Below are 20,151 nucleotides of genomic sequence, written 5' to 3' on the forward strand. Positions count from 1 at the left end.
TCTTATGCAGTAAACCTCTTTGACCAGACATGGTCGTCCCCGGTCTTATGAGGTAAACTTCTTTGATCGAACTTGGTCGTCCTAATTCGGCGAGGTTTATCGCGTGGATCGGACTTTCCCTTATTGCAGTTCGTTTCAGACGAAGTGCTTGTTAAGCTGAATTGCGGTCTTGTATCCTCCTTGGAAGCTTGGACTCACAATCGTTGGCTTATTGCAGTTCGTTTCAGACGGACTGCTTGTTAAGCTGACTTGTGGTCTTATATCCTCCTTAGAAGCTTGGACTCACAATAGTCTTTAATAATCGATCTAAAAAGGGGATCAGTCTTTAAAGAACGATATACCTTGGTACCATTTGTAAGAGACGACAAGCACATAGAGACAAAACACATAGGGAAAAAATGAAAAAGACGAAAGAAAAAAAACTTTAAGCTTTTTATAAAACGACAAGTAAAAGGTACAAGTAAAAAACAAACAAATAAAAACATGTACCCCTATGACCGAACTAGACACAAGACAGACTGACCGGACTTTGTCTCTTACAAGTGGAACTTCTTGAGGTTGGAGACGTGCCATGTTCGGGGTACTTGTTCTCCTGACATGTGAGTCAATTTATAAGACCCTTTGCCGAGGACTTCTGACACCCGATACGGACCCTCCCATGTGGGTTCGAGTTTGCCCAGCTTTTCTGCTCGGCTTACTTCGTTGTTTCTCAAGACGAGATCTCCCACTTGAAATTGAAGCTTTTTCACCCTTTGGTTATAATACCGGGCTACTTGCTCCTTATACTTGGCTGCTTTTATGCACGCCAATTCTCTTCTTTCTTCGGCGAGATCTAGTTCTGCTCTCAGTCCGTCGTCATTCATTTCCGAGGAGAAATTTAGAGTTCGGGGACTGGGTACGCCGATCTCCACCGGAATTACGGCTTCAGTGCCGTACACCAGACTATACGGAGTTTCACCGTTGGAGGTTTTGGGTGTAGTTCGGTAGGACCATAGGACTTGAGGGAGATTTTCTACCCATTGTCCTTTGGCTTGTTCTAACCGAGCTTTTAACCCTTTCACCAGAATCCGGTTCGTTACTTCCGTTTGTCCGTTTGCTTGAGGATGGGAGACCGAAGTGAACCGCTGTTGAATGTTCAGCTCTTGGCACCAATTCTTGAACGTCTTGTCGGTGAACTGAGTCCCATTATCCGAGATGAGGATGTGAGGTATGCCAAATCGGCACACTATGTTCTTCCAGACGAAGTCCAATGCCTTTGAGCTCGTTATCGTAGCTAATGGTTCAGCCTCCACCCACTTCGTGAAGTAGTCCACGGCAACGATAAGGAATTTCATTTGCCGAGGAGCTTGAGGAAGTGGTCCCACTATGTCTATGCCCCATTGCATGAAAGGCCAAGGGCTTTGCATAGTGTATAGATCGGTCTGCGGCATCCTTGGGACATTTGCATGAATTTGGCACTTCGTACACTTCTTGACGAGCTGCACTGCCTCTTGTACCATGGTTGGCCAATAATATCCCCATCTCAGAACTTTTTTAGCTAAAGCTCTGGCTCCGATGTGGCTACCGCACGATCCTTCATGAACTTCTCTGAGTATGTAGTCCGTCTCTTCTGGTCCTACGCACCGCAATAACGGCTGGAGGTAAGACTTTCTAAAGAGGACTCCTTCATGAAGTTCGTACCGAAGTGCTCGGCACGTGATCTTCCGAGCTTCTCTCTTATCCTCGGGCAATTGTCCTTGATCCAGATACTGCAAGATCGGCGTCATCCAGTTCGGCGAGCTGGATACTGAATGTACCTCGGCTTCATCAATGCTTCGATGCATTAATTCTTCCGCCTTTGAGCTCGGATCTGAGGCCAACTTACTTAAGGTATCTGCTCGGCTATTTTCCGCTCTGGGAATGCGGATTATCCGAAAATAGGAGAAACTTCGGCTGATGCTCTGCGCTTTGTCCAAATACTTCTTCATTCTCTCGTCACGAGCTTCACTTGTACCCAACATGTGATTTACTATGACTTGTGAATCACAATGGACTTTGAGAGATTTGACGAGCAGACTTTGCGCTAACTGGAGTCCGGCCAGGAGGGCTTCGTACTCGGCTTCATTATTAGTAGTGGGGAATAGGAACCGAAGTGAGTAGGTTACCTCGTGTCCGTCGGGAGCGACAAGTAAAATACCAGCTCCACTTCCCATCTTGTTTGAAGCTCCATCTACGAATCCGCTCCAGCAGTCCGGCGGCTCTACTTCGGATTCCAAGGGCTGTGCTAGTTCGGCATTGGCAGAATTCTTCTGTTCGGCAATAACAGGAATTGCTTGATCGAATTTTGCTTCCGCAAGAAAATCTGCCAAGGCTTGTCCCTTGATGGCTTTCCGAGGTAGATATTCAATTGTGTGCTCTCCCAACTCTATAGCCCACTTGGCGATTCTGCCTGATGCTTCTGGTTTGGTCAACACTTGCCGAAGTGGCAGATCAGTTAAGACGCATACCTTGTGAGCATAGAAGTATGGCCGCAGTCTCCTTGCTGCATTTACTAATGCCAGAGCAATCTTTTCCAGTGGTTGATACCTGGTTTCTGGACCTCTTAATGCTCGGCTTGTAAAATAGATGGGAAGCTGCTTTAGGCCTTCTTCTCGTACAAGCACCGCGCTGATGGTTTGATCCGATGCCGCTAAGTATAAGAATATTACTTCGGCTTCGGTTGGAGCAGAGAGAATAGGAAGCTCGGCTAGATAACTTTTGAGCTCGTCAAAGGCCTTTTTCTGCTCGGCTCCCCACTCGAACTTTGGTGCCTTTTTCAACACCTTGAAGAACGGCAGTTGCTTTTCGGCTGCTTGGGAAAGGAATCGATTCAGTGCGGCTAGACATCCGGTTAGCCTTTGCACGTCATGTATGGACTTCGGCATTGCCATGTTCTGAACGACTTGAACTTTTGAGGGGTTTGCCTTGAGTCCGTCCTTTGAAACCCAACAACCCAAAAACTTTCCCGAATCTACCAAAAAGGTACACTTTTGGGGATTAAGTTTGAGGTTGGCTTTCTTGAGCACATTGAGAGTGGACTTGAGGTTGTGCTCGTACTCCGAAGTGCTTTTGCTTTTGACGACTATATCGTCAACATACACTTCGACCTCCTTTCCAATCAGGTGCCGAAAAAGCTTGTCTACCATCCTTTGATAAGTGGCTCCGGCATTCTTTAAACCGAATGGCATCTTTTTATAAGCGAAAATGCCGAAATCAGTAATGAAGGCCGTTTTTGAAGCGTCAATCTCATCCATTAAAACTTGATGGTATCCTTTGTACAGATCAAGAAAACAAAAAATTTCAAAGCCTATCAAAGCTTCTACTTTTTTATCTATGTTCGGAAGGGGATAGCAATCTTTGGGACAGTGCTTATTTAGATCGGTGAAATCTATGCACATCCGCCATCCTCCTTCCTTTTTCTTGATCATGACAGGATTGGCCACCCACGAAGGATACTTCACTTCGAACAACACATCCGCCTTCAATAATTGACGGACTTCGTCATGGATGACTTGACTTCGTTCTGCCGCAAAGAGTCTTTGCTTCTGTTTTATCGGCCGGACTGAAGGATCAATATTTAACCGATGAGTGATTACCTCGGGGGGCACTCCGGTCATGTCCAACGGAGACCATGCAAAGACGTCTTTATACTCCTTGAGGAGCTGGATGGTTTTTTCCCGAAGTAGGGGCGTTCCCGCGAAGCCGATCTTAACCGTTCTGGATGGATCGTCTTCGTACAGCTGAACTGTCATCGAGTTCGGCTCCGGTATGACTTCGGTCATCGCCTCTGACTCCGGCTGCTGTGATTGCTATGCTTGGTGGTGCCGATCTGACTGCTCGGCACTTCTAAGCGCAATTTGCAGACATTCCTTTGCTCTCTTTTGGTCACCTCGGATGACCGCTATCCCTCCTTTAGTAGGGATCTTGATGGTGAGGTGATAGGTGGAGCAAACGGCCCGAACTGTGTTGAGCCAGTCTCTTCCCAGGATGACGTTGTACGGGGACCGAGCTTTCACCACGAAAAACTCAATCATCGTACTGGAGCTAGTAGGCGTTTTCCCCACCGTGATCGGAAGGCTGATAATACCTTCAGGGCGGGTGTCCTCCTGGGTGAAACTCTTCAGGGGAAGCGGAGCCGGACTGAGCCGAGCTGGGTCCACTTCTAGTTTGTCGAAGCACTCTTTAAAAAGAATGCTAACCGACGCTCCTGTATCCACAAACACCCTGTGGATCAGTTTGTTTGCCACTCCGGCTTGGATGACAATGGCGTCTTGGTGAGGAGAGATGGCCGGGACGGGATCAGCAGCCGAGAACGTAATCACTTCGTCCTGCTTCAGCCTTTTATGCGTTGGCTCCTCCCGATTGGAGCCTCTGCGTTCTGACTTTAGGGACGACTTGGTCTTCCCGGCAGGGAGCGCGTCAATAGTCTGGATTACTCCATCATATTGCGGCTCGTCATCGTCTTCGGGATCCGGCTGCCTTTTCGGATCCTGAGGAGCGCAGTTCGCACCACTCTGCTTTTTATTCTTCTTTGGCTGCTTGCTTCGGTATTTTTTCAATGTCCCTGCCTTCACAAGAACATCGATACCTGCAGCCAAGTTTCTGCACTCCTCAGTATCGTGACCGTGGTCTTGATGGTAGGAGCAGTAGCTATCCTGTGGTCGGCGCGCGGCTGATTTCGTCATCCGCTTTGGCTTTTCGAATAGGTCAGAGTGCAGTTCGAAAATTTCCGCTCTCGGCTTGTTCAGCGGTACGAACTGAGCGGGCGACTTCTCGGGATTGAGACGAGGTCCCAATCTGTCTTGCACCGGAGCCCTTTGAATTCTTTCAAATGGAGTCCGGCGAGGATGCCCCTGATCGCTATGATCGGGCTTCCTTCTGTCTCCTCGGGTCGATGAGCTGTCTAACGACCGTTTGCGACGGTCTGCCTCATCGGCCCGGGAGTACTGGTCCGCAATGTCCCACATTTCCTGAGCTGTCTGCGGACCGCACTCAACGAGCTTCCTGTAGAGAGCTCCGGGCAGGATTCCATTTTGGAATGCCGAGATGACCAGCAGATCGTTGAGATCGTCTACTTGCAGGCATTCCTTGTGGAATCTTGTCATAAAGTCGCTGATTTTTTCGTCGCGACCTTGACGAATGGAAAGCAGCTGAGCCGAAGTGATTCGGGCTTCCGCTTTCTGAAAAAACCTCCTGTGGAAGGCATCCATTAGATCTCGGTAAGATCTGATGCTGCCCTGGGGGAGGCTATCGAACCACCTTCTCGCGTTCCCGATGAGCAGCTCGGGAAACAGCTTGCACATGTGGACTTCGTTGAGACCCTGGTTCGCCATGTTATATTGATAGCGCCCCAAGAAATCGTGAGGGTCCACGAGTCCGTCGTAAGTCATCGACGGAGTTCGGTAGTTCTGTGGTAGGGGAGTTCGGGTGATGTCGTCCGAGAACGGAGTCTTCAGTGCTCCGTACACGGCGAATCCGATATCTCGTCGGTATGGAGGAGATTGAGTTCTCCTGTGATTCCGGTACCGAGGAGGAGCAGGAATATGTCGGGGTTGAGGACTCTTCTTCCTGGAAGCCACGGCACTACTGCGGTAGTGACTTTCTTGTGCGGAGGGAGAAGGAGAATCCGCCGTTTTCGTCTCCGGCTGTTTTTGGCTTTTTCGCAGGAAGGTTAAGAATTCCTCCTGCTTCGCCTCCAAAAACTGCTTGACAGCCTCATTCAAATCGGGCTGCTGGGAAGACTCAGTGGGACGATTTTTGGAGCGGCTTGTTCCTTCGCCATGAGAACTGGTGGTGGATTTATCCCTAGGCTGTTTTCCAGACCTATGGGATGGATTGGCTTCCTCCTGGTTCTCACGGGCAGGAATACGGGTACTCTGTGATCTGGTATGCATTTTTTGGGTGGAAAAAATGGATCAAAAATTCGCTTTATCACAAATTTTGTTCTCTGATTCCCACAGACGGCGCCAGTGATGGATCCGCGAATTTCTGATGTTAGTAAATGCTGGTAGAGAATGAAAATTACGACACAAAGAATTTACGTGGTTCGATTTACTGAGGTAAATCTACGTCCACGGGAAGAAGGGAGGGCAAGATTGTATTGCTTGATCTGGGATTACAGCTTACAACACAGACTTGCTATATGGTATTTTATCTCTAGAGAGCTTAACCCTTTTCTATCTGATCTAAGTTCTATTTATACATTGAACTAAGGTCGTGGTTTGCAGCCCCACTAACAAGATCGTGGGTGAGCAATAACTGCTCAATAACTGCTTCGTACCACTAAATAGATCGTGGGTATAGCGGAGGTCGTGGAGGCCTTTCATGAGTCCACTAACTCCTAGTTCGGTCGAATGCTGAGACCGAACTGCTGGACTTTACCGATCAGCTCTTGCCGATCTGAGAGGAGAGCTTGACTGGTCGGCTTTTACCGAGCTGTAGGCTGAGTCCGAACTCTTTGGTCGTGCCGAACTCTTTGGTGCCGAACAGATACTCTTTCTTGGGCTCTGGGCTGATGGGCCGTCACTATTATTGGGCTTGCCATTAGGGTTTAGTTCGTACCCCATCAACAATAAAAATGATCGTGAATCAGTAGTAGTAATTCTTATACTACTAGGAGTAGTAGATAAAAAATGAGTATATAATAAAAAAGTTGAGATAAGACTAAAGTCCCAAAATGGTCCATAACATTTGGCGTTTTTTTTTATTTTGGTCTAAAACATTATCTTTTGGATTATTCGGTCCTTCATATTTGAAATCGGACCACATTTAGTCCTAAATTGACGGAATGGTTAAAATTTGACGGAATGTAATAGTCAACGTGATTTTAATAATTTTTTACCAGATTAATAGTTATAACTGTGTTTTATCAATGGCTAATACCTAATTAACCTAAAACTTAAAAATGTAAAATTTAAAAGTGAAAATTCTTAGAGAGAGTGGCGGTGGACGTGACGAAGGATTTTGAAACAGAATCACCACAAATTCTTAGAGAGAGAGCGAAAATTCAGTGAGACTGTGAGAGAGTGTTTATGGTTTATGCTGCGAAGAAGAAGATGGATAATGGATTCGACGATTCAGCTTCTTCCGCAGCTTACACCAACACTGGAACCAGCTCCAGAGACGCCTATCTCAAACAATTAAGCAGAAATTCGCACAAAATTTCTAAACCTAATCGGAAGCCCCTTCCCCTCCCTCCGGCGGCGCCGCTCTCCGACGGAATTTCGATTCTCGACGCTAATTCGACCAATTCGCAGCCGCAATCGCAGCAGCCTCCGGTCTACAACATCAACAAGAGCGATTTCCGCGACATCGTCCAGAGGCTCACCGGCTCGCCGTCGCACGAGCGGTTCGCGGCGCCGCAAACCAGGCCGCCGAGCTCTCGCCTGCAGAGAATCCGCCCCCCTCCCCTCTCTCAGATCTTCAATAGACCTCCTCCTATTCAAAAGAAAAAAAAAATCGAATTTTTATAAAATTTAATCGGGTCAAAATTGATTAAAATCACGTTGACTATTACATTCCGGCAATTTAGGACTAAATGTGGTTCGATTTCAAATGTGAGGGACCGAATAATCCAAAAGATAATGTTTTAGACTAAAATAAAAAAAAATGTTAAATGTTAGGGACCATTTTGAGACTTTAGTCTTCGGAAAAAAAACACTAGCGATGAGATGCAGTAGAAACACAAGTACAAAAACATTAAATGACAGTATCGATACCAATACCCTTTTCCCTCCAAAAGCTATCTCCATGCATTGGGACACGTGTCGGTGTAACAGAACCTCCACATCACTCCCCTGGGACCCACAGTGTGTGGCCGGATTCCAACCTTCCGTGGCGCTTCCGTAAATCTGCCTCCCTGACAAGGGCAAAACTGTAATTCAAGCAAACAGAAGTTTCAATTCATAACAGACAGCTCTGCTGCGCAAGTGCGCAAAATTAATAAGAGACCAAAACAAACTGAAAAGAAACTATTTTTCGGTCTGAGAAATTTCAAGCTAATAAAAGGTTTGATTTTTTTCAGAGATTATGGACGCCGACGAGGTAAATTTCGCCGCCCTTATGGGGAATTCCAGCCGCCCTCTGCGGCGGAGCCCTTGTTTAATTCTTGAAGCAGCACTACTACCAACTACCTAACTGATTCTTTATTTTTTTCTTTTTTTTGTTTCTTTTTCACATTTGTTGCATTCATTCTCTGTGGGTTTTGATTCGGTCTTGTTTTGATGGGTTTTTCCTTTTTCTTTTAGTATTTTTTTTTCTGGCTTTGGGAGTTTGTTTGGGTTTATGTGTTTTTGAAAACCTCTACGACTCCTTTTTTGTTGCTTGCAAATGGTGGTGTTTCTCGGTAGTTTTTTCATCTTCATTTGATGATTGTCGTGTTTTTTAGGAAAAGTTGTGATTTTTAGTTGATCTTTGTTTTTTTTACCCTCGCATTCTTTTCTTGTTGCAAAAGGGTTGAATTTTGGTACTTGTTCACAGCTTTCTTGAAATATTTCTTAATTGTGTAGACATGCAGGAGTGAGCATTTCTTGGAAGGGGTTTGCTTTTCGATTTATTTTGTCCGATTTTGATTTGTTTTGGTAGAAATTAACGGCGTTGAAGAAGGCATATGCTGATATAATATTGGGCATATCTAAGGAGGCAGCGGCGAGGGTTATGGCGTCTGAGAAGAAGTCGGTAAGGTATCAGCACGAGCTGAAGGCCACGAAGGAGGAGGGCGTGCGAATGCTGATGCGCCTTAAGCATATGATGGATGCTAAGGTGATGCATTTGAAGCTGATGTTTGATGTTTGGTTTTTGTTTATTTTGGAGTTATTGTGATGGTTTTGGGGAATTTGTAGGTTTCTATCTGTCAAGAGTTGTTTTTTTAAAATGATTTTGTTGATTGATTGTGCATATGATAGGGTATTGCATCTGAGGTTTTATGTTGATGTTTATAGTTGGTTTGCGTTTATGTCTATTGTTTTAGTATTTATGCAAGTTCATGGTTGCTCAAATCGTCGTTTCCTGGGGATAGATTGAAATGTAGGTTGTGTGAGGAGCTAAGCATGTCTTGTGTCCACTGAACTATGAGATTGTTTGGGGAAAGTAAGCTTTTTTGGTTCGATGATTTGTCGGTGGATCAAGTGGAACTTTGCGACTCATGGGATTCATTATGATATTTTGTTTATATGGTACCAAAATGGAGTTGAGATCAGCTACTTGTTTTTGTCTTTTCTACCCACCTCTCTCTGCACATTTTGGTAGATTATCTCAGTAATATGTAAATAGGGCAGGGTCGTGGAAAACATCTCTGCACACAGCCGATATATATCAATGCTAGCTCAGATAAGTTGACCTGTTTCTTTCTTTATGTCTCATGTGTTTTGAGTCTTTTGAACTCTATGATTCATGGAAATCGAGAAAAGATTTTATTCAAAATGTAGCAAAAAAATCGAGAGAGTAGCATTCGTTCTCACATGCTGTACTCATTTTTAGTGCTTCCAATAATGTTGTAGGACCAATTCACTTATTTTTGTTTTTTCTTGATATGTTTGTATAAGGATGACATACGTCTCATTTTTTGTTACTGACATATTTATTCAACCTCGCAGAATAGTGAAGCCGAAGCAGCAGGCGTGCATCAGCAGAACAAGATTGAAGAGCTCGAGGCTCAACTTCAGGAAGCTGAAGATATTGTAAGAGATCTCAGAGATGAGTTGTCAGAAGTGCAAGCTGAACTGGAAAGGATGAAGAACGGAAGTTCACATCATATAGTTAAACCCAAAAACACTTGTTTGGTTGAAATACCGGTAGAGGATAAAATCTCTTCTTGCCAATCCTATGAATACCTTCCTCCTAACAAATCTTCTGTAGCTCTCGGTGCAACAGTTCCACATCCGCTCCAGAGAAATGAATGCCAAAAATGCTATAACAAGATAGCTTGTATATGTGGTGCATATATCAGGGACCGAGATTTGCCTTCTATAATATTAAGAGGCAAAGATCCCGGGCTCTACAGAAATGGATGTACACAAAGAATCCGTGCATGTGAAAGAAACCATTCAGATAGGGATTTGAGTCTCTCAGTGGAAACAGACAAAGCGACTGACGAGAAGAATGTCACAGAGCAGATGGAAGGTAGACATACATCTGAGACACCAGCTTCTGGAGGTAAAATTCTGACTGACCTCGAGAAGAAACTATTGGCAGAAATCAATCTCGGCGCCTTCCAATCATTTCCCCAGAAAAGGAGGAGAGCTGTTAGACGACGAAAGATAATAAAACCACTGGCAGGGAAAGAACATTCTCTGTTGCAAAAGCCCGATCAGTTGTCTGCACATTCTCCGACCAAGGACGGTATTCCAGCTGATGTCAGTGCTGAAAATCCTTCTGAGATAGGTCCAAGATTTCCGCGTGATGAAGCTGAACTGCAAACTCAGCAGGAATGTACAAAAGCTACTGAGGATAACTCCAAGATTGTGGAAATTTGTAATTCATCAGTGCCAATGGGTGGAGTGAATAAGGAAGTTATGCCTTTGGATTTGATAGCTGGGTGTTTGGAGAGTTTGCCTACCGATAGTGAAATGGATGTGGCATCTCATAGTTTGAATTCATTTGATATCACTGAAGGCTTTTCCAGGCGACCTTCTAGGGAAAGAGTGTTCAAATACACATTTCAAAGGAAACGAAAGAGAGAAGCTTTGGTTGTAGCTGAAGTGAATGGCACTTGTGAGACTGAGAAGAAAATCGGAGACGAGCAAAATGGTAACGTGAAGCAGGTGCAATCCAAGTTCAGCTTGTCAAAGGAGTCATCACGAGAATGTAGGCGACTAACTCAAGTTGCTCGTCAGGTTGGTAAATTTGAAACCTGAAACCGTATCTAACTGCAATATGCATGAACATATGTTTAACAGGCCCATTATAGTTCAACCATAACTGCTTTTTCAAGGTTTTTATTGAATTCTGAGATTGGCCAATTCCTTCATTGGCTTGTATCTCACCGTTTCTGCTCAGTATTCTTCATCTGGCATGGAGGTGTCTCAGATAGTACTTTACAATTATTTTGCAATTTCCATATAATGCTGTGAGAACTTCCACTCCTTTTTCTCCTGTTTAAAGTGTCTTTGCCTCACAAAACCAGTCTTTGGACTGCTATAAGTGAAAGAAGGTAACACGACTGTGGAGCTACCCGACCTCAAAGGCACCAATAGAGCTACATCAATGTGTGTGCTGAACTTCTAAAACTAGAATGTCTTCAGTTACCACTATCATCTTCTTACTCATGAGAAAAACTTGTTCCCCTTACTCGTGTAACTGACATCCTTTTCAAGCATATGCACACATGTGTGAGAGAGAGAGAGAGTTTCTGAAAGTGTCAGAGTATGTCTTGGGTGTTAAAGATACTGATAAGTGATGGCTATGATTGGGGGGCTGAGGGATGTGGGTACCTGAAGCATTGCCTAGTTTAAGATTTACTCTGCCGGAACATGCGATAAAAGTAAAATCTTTTGTGCTGTCTGTGTAATATTCGTCAGAGCCGATCCATATACTCATTTGACTTGCTAATTTGCTGATTGATTAATATGCTTTATAACAGAAGAACCCCCCAAAATATTCAAACCGAAGATCTCACAAATCTGATAGTTAAACATGTCTTCATATCAATGTCATGTACAATGTGATAGTTTACTTAGTTGGATAAAAATGCAGATGACTTTTTATTCTGCCCTTCAACTTCGCATTCCTTGAAAACTGTTATTTTTTCTATGGTGTGTATTTAGCCTAAATTGCCAACTATCTGTATGTTTCACACTCCTCATATTCATGGATAAAAAATATCTCACGATCTTCATGTTGCTCGTCTCTGAGCCGTGCAGCTTATATCTTTATCCGACAAGAAGTGGTGGCGCTGAACGTGGCTGGGAATAGAGAGGAGGTCTGACTGCGAGGAAGGTGTAGTAGTGTTAGCTGGTAAAAAAGAAAAGTGAGTGAGAAAGAAATGTGGAGGTTATGTCCCATTAATTTGATGAGTAACTGAAATTTAACTTTTAACTAATCATTTGAACCTTCCATTTAATACCGGTCTTATTCATCTCTCAGTTGTTGTCTTGTGTGATGGTTCTGTTCTATCCCCAGCATTGAAAATTGATATGTGAATTATGATCGACTACATTATTTTATTTTCATGTTCTTATATATAAATATATTCAGTTTATATTTTATAGAAAAATGCGTCGAATTAGATATAGATTGTTGCTACAAATTCATTTTTTTACATTAAAAAAATTCCTAGTGAAAACAATTATATTCATTTTGTCAAGCAGCGGTTAAAATTGACATTCTCGTATTTTTAGAATGCAGACAAAAGTCAGATTTTCGCAATTTTTAATGTAAGGTCGGCCTCTAAAATTAATAAAAAACCATATTTATGAAAGGAAAATAGTGTAAAAACGTAAATACCGAGGGCTGCAAGGGTAATATTGTAACTTCGCTAATCAACTGGATGAATATTGGGAAACTGAAATTTAGCCCAGGGATTTATGCATATTTTGCTTTCTGATAAACCCTGATTTTCACAGATTTAGGTCACAAATTCTTGAATAGCTGAGATTCTGCGGGACGAGAAGGAATCGTGCGATTGAATCACCGGTGCTGAGGGAAAATGGCGGTCGCGAGTAAAATCGGTGATTGGGCTTTCAAAGCGTTCACGGCTGGGCTCGGCGTCGCCACCGTATACATGACCGCTACTTTCTCCCTCAATATCTACCGTGGTCTCGCCTGGCACAAGGAACAGAAGGTTTTAATCTTGCTACTGCTTGTTCATTTTCGCATAATTTCAGGATTCTGTTTGGTATCTGATGGTTTCTAAAAATTTAAAAAACCGGCTTTATTGTGTTTATACATTTGTGCTGTATTTCTGTGTTCAATTGAAATTTAATGGTGTTAAGATTATGATAATCTGTCTGAGATAGTTTCGGTTTGTTCGCATATGTCTTATTGCACAATAATTTAGGGAAATGGAATTGTAGATCTCGTGAACTATAGGAATCAATTTGAAATGATTCTTAGATTTTTGGTCATTCTAATCATTGGTAGAATCGGAGCATTCAAGTTGCTGATTGCCCCAATGGCAACTGAAAGCCTGAGGTTTTTGAAGCTTTTGTTTGGATGTTTTTATGTATTCTATTTTAAGAGCAGTTTCAAGCCTCATTACTGTGGTTTTAATTGTGTACTAAGATCGATTTCTTGATTCAGATTGACCCATTGGATGGGCACGGTGGGCATAACATCCATCATGCCTTAGGATGAGTTAAGACTAGCAACATGAATCCCCGTATAGAATAGCTCTCTCCAGCTTGTGGGTGAGGGATTTCTGTACTAGTCTGCGGCGGTGCTACACAAGATGAGATTCCATAGATTAGAAAATGCAATACAAGGAGAGTTGTTTTCATGATTAGCTGGTCACTGAGTTACTCTTGAACCATCTAGTACTCCTCTAATAGTCATCTTTGTGAAAATATTGGATCTGGAATCATTGTTTTTGGTGTACGGGGTTTTTACGATCCATTCCTGTAATCTTGACTACTTGAGCCTAATTTATAGTAGAACTAATAGTTAGGCTTCTGGCTACCAGTTTCTCACAAGAACAAGAGAATTCCAGTGGATACTTGTAATCTTGTCATTTACCAAAATGCGATGGAAAATACTGCTTAAAATAATAATTGGAAGGTGGCGAAATAGTGTATAGAGAACTATCTCCAAGAGAGAATTTCCAGCTGTGAAGAGAAACATGACGAGATGTGAGAATGACTGTGGGGATCCTGGTGCTTATTTTCTCTCCATATTGAGCCTAAGAGCCTTTATAATTGATAATTGGTGTTGAAGGTGTAAAATTTTCATCCAGATATAATTCTGATAGTCTTTATCAGATCTAGTTAATGTATGTAGCTACTAACTGTCTACTGGGCATTGAACCATTGTGTTCACACTTCACTGCTTGTAGTTTATTACCTTTTGCATATACTAGTTGCATTTATTTCTGAAGGCCAATGAGTTAGTTTTTCATTACTTCCCCAGTCATCATTCTGATGTTAATCTAATATGTTTACATTTGCAATATCGGAAGGAGAAACCTCTGATGCTTTCTTAATCCGACAATATTATTTCACCATAGTTGGTTTTGTTGCTATATTGGGTTGTGTGCTGTCAATGACCAATGCTTTTCTTTTGCAGAAGGCGGGAAATGAGGGAATTTTGCAGAAGACTGATCAAAACCCAAATTGATCATAGCTCTGCCTAACCATTGAAGCCGAGGTCTTGCAATAATGTTCCTTTCTGCTGTCTAGCTGGTTGAATTTGAATCCAACTATCCATGGATTGATTGAATCAGGTAGACAAATTTTATGCAGATGAAACGAATGGATCTTTCTTCTTCTTTTGATTTATTACAAGGAATGTGGAAGTTTACTAAAATATTGTTTTTTCAATGTTCATTGTTACACCAAAAAACAGGCTAATTTTTGGTTGCTAGTAGTATCTCGTAAACCTGTAATATATGCCTAGTTGGGCTGAATAGCCTCCTTCCATTATTGATTATTGTAAGCGGCTTTAAAGATCACTAATATTTCTATGCTTTTATTTCAAGTTGGAGTTACACTTGGATTGGATGCACGTTTCAATCACATCAATTATATTTAATTAGGATTTTTAAGATATTAGAAATGAGTCATTCACTCCCCTTAAAATCCTTCATAAATAAGAAACTGCGGTATACCGAAAAATTGGTATTTTCGATATTTTTTCGGTACGGTAAGTCTGATATTGATACCGTACCAGAAACTGCGGTATACCGAAAAATCGGTATTTTTGATATTTTTGCGGTACGGTAAGTCCGGTATTTCGGTATAATTTCCCACCCCTACATTAGAGGATGAACATTGAGCTTATTAATTTTTAGTAGTTATGATTTAGTTACGACAATTAGAATTTTATTGGTGGGTGTATTGTGCATTCAGATGTATTAGGAGAGTGTTTTGCAGTCCATTATATTTACAATTTGTCATTATATTGGTCGGGAATTTAGAATACGGGCCATAACTAAAAAAATATATATGGAAATTCAAGTTATTTATAAAGTAAATGAAAATTGATTTCATAAAAAAACTTGTCAAAGTTATTTAATTGTTCATTTCTTACTTTTTAGTTCTTTAATGTTAGTACTCAAACATTAGGGTCCTAGGAGAGATGCTTTGGATGCACGAAAAGCGTACTATAGAATTACTTGCAAGCATAAAAGAAACACAATCAAGTATCTTAGGAAGTGGTCCTTAGGCATAAAAAAGAGACATTACAAAGCGGTCTAACCTCATCATGTCCATTCAATTCGCCATCATTCTGAGTCAATAAAGAATGACAACATTTTCTCACTTCCATAAAGAAAAATATTGAAGCACAAGCTTTTCATTTCTCGAGCATCTATACTTGATGATTTAGTCCATTTGATAATGACCGCACCTGCTGGGAGGGCTGTCTTTATTCTCTGCGACTCTGGGATCTCGTATACTCGTCCAGAGACGAGGCGAGGCTGTTCATCCTTGTTTTGCTGAGGAAATTGTATTATGTATACACACGTGGGTATCAACAAGAGTATAAGTATCCTTCAAAATAAGCTATATTTAGGCTAATTCATTTGTAAGGAGTAGCTTAATCCTATTTGGGCGTTACCTGCACTAGAAAGCACAAGCAATCAAGAGTCTATCAAGCCATCAAATACATATTGATCAATTATATGTGCATTATTTAGCCTATTTATTAGAACCTAAGCAACCAGTGCCTAAGTGGATGTTAAAAGACGTGAAAGAGTCAGAGATGATAGCTATAGATGAGAGGGTACCTCGAGTAGCCCGGGCATGCACACATCAAGTAGTACTATTATACACAGTTCTACTTGAGGAAACTTCAGGAAAACCTGGGGAGCCACTAGGAATTTTGGCCAGTGGGTTCATGACTAGCGCATGGCGACCTTGGAGAAACCCTTCACCATTTCCAAACAATGATGGGTTTCCACTAGAAGCGGCAGGTAATCGAGGAGTAAAAAAACGTGATCCCGCTTTTCTCCACAGCTTTGAGATCAAGAAATCAGTACCAGGTAGCTTGCAGCACATAGCTCCTGTAGTAGACATCCTTCCGGTTGAGACAGCTAGATCGAACGAAATTTCATCCAGTGCAAGCTCCAGACCATGTACACGCGCCTCAAGGGAATCCATTCCCTTCTGCGAGCTTCCGATAACTTTCTAGATTTCGTACAAAAAGGTAATGTCAGATATTTACTGTATCAGGAGGCATCATCACTTGATTGGCTATATAATTTCTACTACTACTATTTTAAAATTGTGTTTAATAGCTGAAGGAAAAATTGTTTTAGGGGATACAAGTGGAAGAAAGTTGAGTACCTGAAGCATGTCCATCAAATTGGATTGCTGACTTTCAATCTGAAGAAGTTGGTTACATATCAAAGATAAGTCATCACACTCTCTCTGGTTCCTACAGATATCTCCTGTTTCATTACTAACAACAACGCTGGTGTCACATGGAACAACACGCGAGCCACCTCTAAAGAGCCCAAGCTTATGCTTCCCATTGTTCTCCTTGAAAAGGGCACGTTTAATTCCTGACTTTTCAAATGCTTTCATCTCTCCCTCACTGGCTTCCATAGCATGTTCACCTTTACTATCGGATAGTTCCACACCATAACAACAGGCAGGAGTGACAATTTCAACTTTCATGTCAGAGGGCTTCTTCCGATCTAACTTCTGGAACATTGCCGGGCCTGTTTTCTTTGCATTCGAACCAAGAGGACTTCTTTTCCGCACAGTCAAAGCTGGAGAACCATCAGCATAGGGCATCCTTCTCCTTGGTAATAGATTGTTAGACCCAACAGAGCAGGAAGTCTTGGAGACAGGAGGGTAACAGCCATCACTGGCTTTTTCTGAATGCGAAAAACAAAGAAGTCAAGTGATTTTTCTAGGAAATGAAGCATGATTAATCTTTACCAAACATGAACACATTTAAATGGAGTCATATAGATGACTGGGACAGAAACAAACAATGTGAAAACTACGATGGGATATTACATAAACTTCATATAAAGGCTTGTTTACTGAATTCAAGTCCTTCATATATAGAGTTACGCTGCCAATACAGTCTATCATTAGACGATGACATCAATTCATAACTAAGTATACCTCTAATCAGCCTAAACACCTAAGCTATAGCACAGATCAATCAAATATCAATTCCACAAACTAGAAGCAGAATCAATAAGTCTAAATGTGATGAGAATATGTAAGTACTTGGAGAAGAATCAAATACAAAAAAGTGAAAGAAAACAACAAAAGCAAAACAAAAACCGAAATCACAGTTCACAAATGCATAAGAGTTGAAAAGGCACAATCAACTCAAAAAGCAGCTCATCACACATAATCCATAATCAAATCACTCTAATCCATTATATGAGGAAAGTAATGAACTAATTTTGAACACAAAAATCTGAAAGAATGAAGAAGAAACGATAACAGTAACTTGTAAACAGCATAAGGAAATCATGTGTCCTACGTTTAGACGACGCCTCGGATTCTGGTAGCGGCGAGAACTCCTCAGGCAGATCTGGAATTTCCTTCCAAGCTTCAATCATCTGATTCATTGTCTCCCTTGCTGCCTTCACCTGGTCAGATGAAGCCATACTCATCAAATATTAAACACACACACACACACACACAAATATTATCTACTCCTAAGAAACTAAATTCAGGTCATTATAAGAAATCAATTGTTCACTCAAATCTAAAATAACAACAAGATATCGAGACGCTATACAATTAGGCATCGAAACAAATCGACTGAATGAGCTTAAGATCATAAAAAATTCATAAAGAAGCAGACCTTATCAAATCTCTTAGCCTCAAAAGTCTTCAAGCACGACGCCTTATACTCAGATAGTGATTCCTTCTCCACGGCTGCGATCTTCACCAACGCCTCCGCAGCCGCCTTCCTCGCAGCCCAGTCATCACTGCTTAGGAAATCCACCAACAAATTAAGCGAATTCCGAACCACATTCCTCCCGCCACCACGCAGCACTCCCTCCACCGCCACCAAACTCCCCACCAGCGCCAGAAGCGCCGGCTTCGCTTTGAAACTGTCACTCTTTGCCAGCTTCTCGATCCTCGGGAGCAACCTCCTCAAGCTCGCGGCGTCCGAATTCCTCGATCCTTCGATCACCGCCGCGAAACACAACGCGGCGCCGGTCTGAGCATTGGAATCCTGCTCCGTGAACAACGATTCAACGAACGGCTTGATCATAGACGCGAACGGAAGGGAAGTGACGTGAGACGAGAGGGATAGAGACGCGGCGACGCAGGCGGCGCGGACCGAGGAGTCGGTGTCGCGGAGGCGGCGGACGACGGCGGAGAGGATTTTCGAGAGGTGCGGAGAGAGCGAGTTGCCGTGGTGCTCGGAGAGGATCGAGACCAGCCTGAGACACTGGTGGCGGACGAGCGACTTGTCGGAGGCGTCGGTGGCGGTGACGGAGGAGATGAAGGAGGGGAGCGCGTCAGCGGTGAGATTTCTGGCGATCGATTCGAGCTCCGACGCCGCGGCAGAGTGCGTATCCCGATCAGAGAGCTTGTGAAGGCACGTGAGCACGCGGTGCTTTAGGTCACGTGCCTTGGCTTGCTTCGCCGAATTGGGGGCTGACATTGTCTAGAAACAGCTGGAGAAATGCGAGATGAGTGGAGAATTTAAGTTTGCGGCGGTGGCGGAGGCGCCGGCGGCATCACGGTTGTTCTCGTTGGAGGAGATGAATGAGAGGTAGTTGATTCTGGATTTACTTTTTCTTATTCAATTTCTCCTTTGGGATGGATAAATATATAACGGTGCGGGGTAGTATAGTAATTAGCCTTAGCATCAATTTTCTAATTGAATAAAAATAAAAATGCAAAGAAAATTTGGAAATGTGAGAAAATGAAATATCATTTGAAGCACTATTATATGTTTGGATAGTTTGCTTTTCTAGTGAAATTGTTTTCGTTTAGTTTCTTTTCCTTTCTAATTGTGTTTTAGCTATGATTTTAATGTAATTTTTGCCTTTTTTTACCTAATGTGTACTAAATTGATGAAAATCAAATAATAAAAATAACGCTATTAACAATAATAGTTATAATAAAAGCATAAAACTAAAGTTACAAAAGGAAGTCCATGCACTATAGGAGTGGTTGATCTGTTTTACGTATGATTGTTGGGTTGAACAAAACAAATGTAAAGTAGGTGAATAGTCTTGGGGTTGTTCTATAATTTTTATTTTTTTAATGAATGTATAAAATATGGCAAATTATTTATCTATGCATAATTATTTATTTGAAGAATTATTCTTAGAGGAATATTCACAATAAACAATGTGGTCTCTTACTATTCTGAAACAGGAGATAAAAACACATTTTGGAAATTTGCCCAAATCATACATAATTACCATATTAAATTATTAGTCAAGTTAGATTTGCTTTTCAGTGTTTCCCACCATTGCCTTCCATTATGTAGTCAAATCAAATTTTATTTCACACGCGACTCTTAATTAAGGAAAAATAACTCAATTTAGCAATTTTGGTGTTTCTGTAAATAAACTCTTTTTGATTCTTAGACTAAATTAAGAAATGTGAAGATAGATTATTAAATAGGGAGTAAGAAGCATCATTCACCCAAAGTGTCAAAGCTTTCAATAGATATCTTGTCAAATAAATTTTTAAGAGGGAACATCATTTTTGGTCCACGAACTTTGTCAAAGTATCATTTTAGGTTCGTGAACTTTGAAAATATCATTTTAGGTCCGTGAACTTTGAGTTAGTATCATTTGAGGTATTTTTTTACTATTTCCAAGTTTTTTTGGACGAAAATACCCTCAATACCTTAAAGTGTACATATTTTTAATAAATTTATCATATACTCATATTTTTTTATAAATATCTTTACAATATATTTTTGACAAATTTTCTAAATATAATTTGACCTTAAATATTATCACTTAATTTTGTGACATGCAAGTAAAATTGCTTCTTGAATTTTTTATATTAATTTTTTTAAAAATTGAATAAAGAACTTTCT

At 41.7% G+C, this 20,151-nt stretch overlaps 2 protein-coding genes and 1 long non-coding RNA gene across 7 annotated transcripts; 2 read left to right on the top strand and 1 right to left on the bottom strand.

Annotated features, from left to right (window-relative positions):
- Positions 1-7,967: 7,967 nt before the first annotated feature.
- On the top strand, positions 7,968-12,076 carry LOC121749609. Of its 2 annotated transcripts, none has more exons than XM_042144183.1 (4): positions 7,968-8,061; positions 8,602-8,778; positions 9,612-10,850; positions 11,877-12,076. In XM_042144183.1, exons 1-4 carry the CDS (start codon positions 8,047-8,049, stop codon positions 11,910-11,912), a joined length of 1,467 nt encoding a protein of 488 aa, XP_042000117.1. In that variant the 5' UTR covers positions 7,968-8,046; the 3' UTR covers positions 11,913-12,076. The 2 variants fall into 2 exon arrangements, with proteins under 2 accessions (XP_042000117.1, XP_042000118.1); XM_042144184.1 differs by having other exon boundaries at positions 7,975-8,061; positions 8,526-8,778.
- A 408-nt stretch (positions 12,077-12,484) lies between these two features.
- On the top strand, positions 12,485-14,621 carry LOC121748899. Its single transcript, XR_006039546.1, has 2 exons — positions 12,485-12,796; positions 14,233-14,621. It is a non-coding gene; the product is annotated as an uncharacterized LOC121748899 (long non-coding RNA).
- Positions 14,622-15,289: 668 nt separating this feature from the next.
- Positions 15,290-18,873, bottom strand: LOC121748898 (TORTIFOLIA1-like protein 4). Of its 4 annotated transcripts, XM_042143459.1 has the most exons (6): positions 17,941-18,873; positions 17,614-17,722; positions 16,452-16,987; positions 15,893-16,292; positions 15,724-15,728; positions 15,290-15,601 (listed from the first exon to the last, which is right to left on the bottom strand). In XM_042143459.1, exons 1-4 carry the CDS (start codon positions 18,751-18,753, stop codon positions 15,918-15,920), a joined length of 1,833 nt encoding a protein of 610 aa, XP_041999393.1. In that variant the 5' UTR covers positions 18,754-18,873; the 3' UTR covers positions 15,290-15,601; positions 15,724-15,728; positions 15,893-15,917. The 4 variants fall into 4 exon arrangements, with proteins under 4 accessions (XP_041999393.1, XP_041999394.1, XP_041999390.1 ...); XM_042143460.1 differs by lacking the exon at positions 15,724-15,728; XM_042143456.1 differs by lacking the exon at positions 15,724-15,728 and having other exon boundaries at positions 15,290-15,723.
- Positions 18,874-20,151: the final 1,278 nt, after the last annotated feature.

Source organism: Salvia splendens, chromosome 9 (assembly GCF_004379255.2).
Source record: "Salvia splendens isolate huo1 chromosome 9, SspV2, whole genome shotgun sequence".
Lineage (NCBI taxonomy): Eukaryota > Viridiplantae > Streptophyta > Magnoliopsida > Lamiales > Lamiaceae > Salvia > Salvia splendens.

Bases quoted from the DNA above. Each gene is read 5' to 3' on its own strand.
- LOC121749609 (XM_042144183.1), top strand. The intron at 8,779-9,611 runs GTGATGCATTTG...TCAACCTCGCAG, and splicing joins AGCATATGATGGATGCTAAG to AATAGTGAAGCCGAAGCAGC. The intron at 10,851-11,876 runs GTTGGTAAATTT...TGAGCCGTGCAG, and splicing joins TAACTCAAGTTGCTCGTCAG to CTTATATCTTTATCCGACAA.
- LOC121748898 (XM_042143460.1), bottom strand. From the start codon at position 18,753: ATGTCAGCCCCCAATTCGGCGAAGCAAGCCAAGGCACGTGACCTAAAG. The intron at 16,988-17,613 runs GTAGGACACATG...TTTCGCATTCAG, and splicing joins ATCCGAGGCGTCGTCTAAAC to AAAAAGCCAGTGATGGCTGT. The intron at 16,293-16,451 runs GTACTCAACTTT...TACGAAATCTAG, and splicing joins ATTTGATGGACATGCTTCAG to AAAGTTATCGGAAGCTCGCA.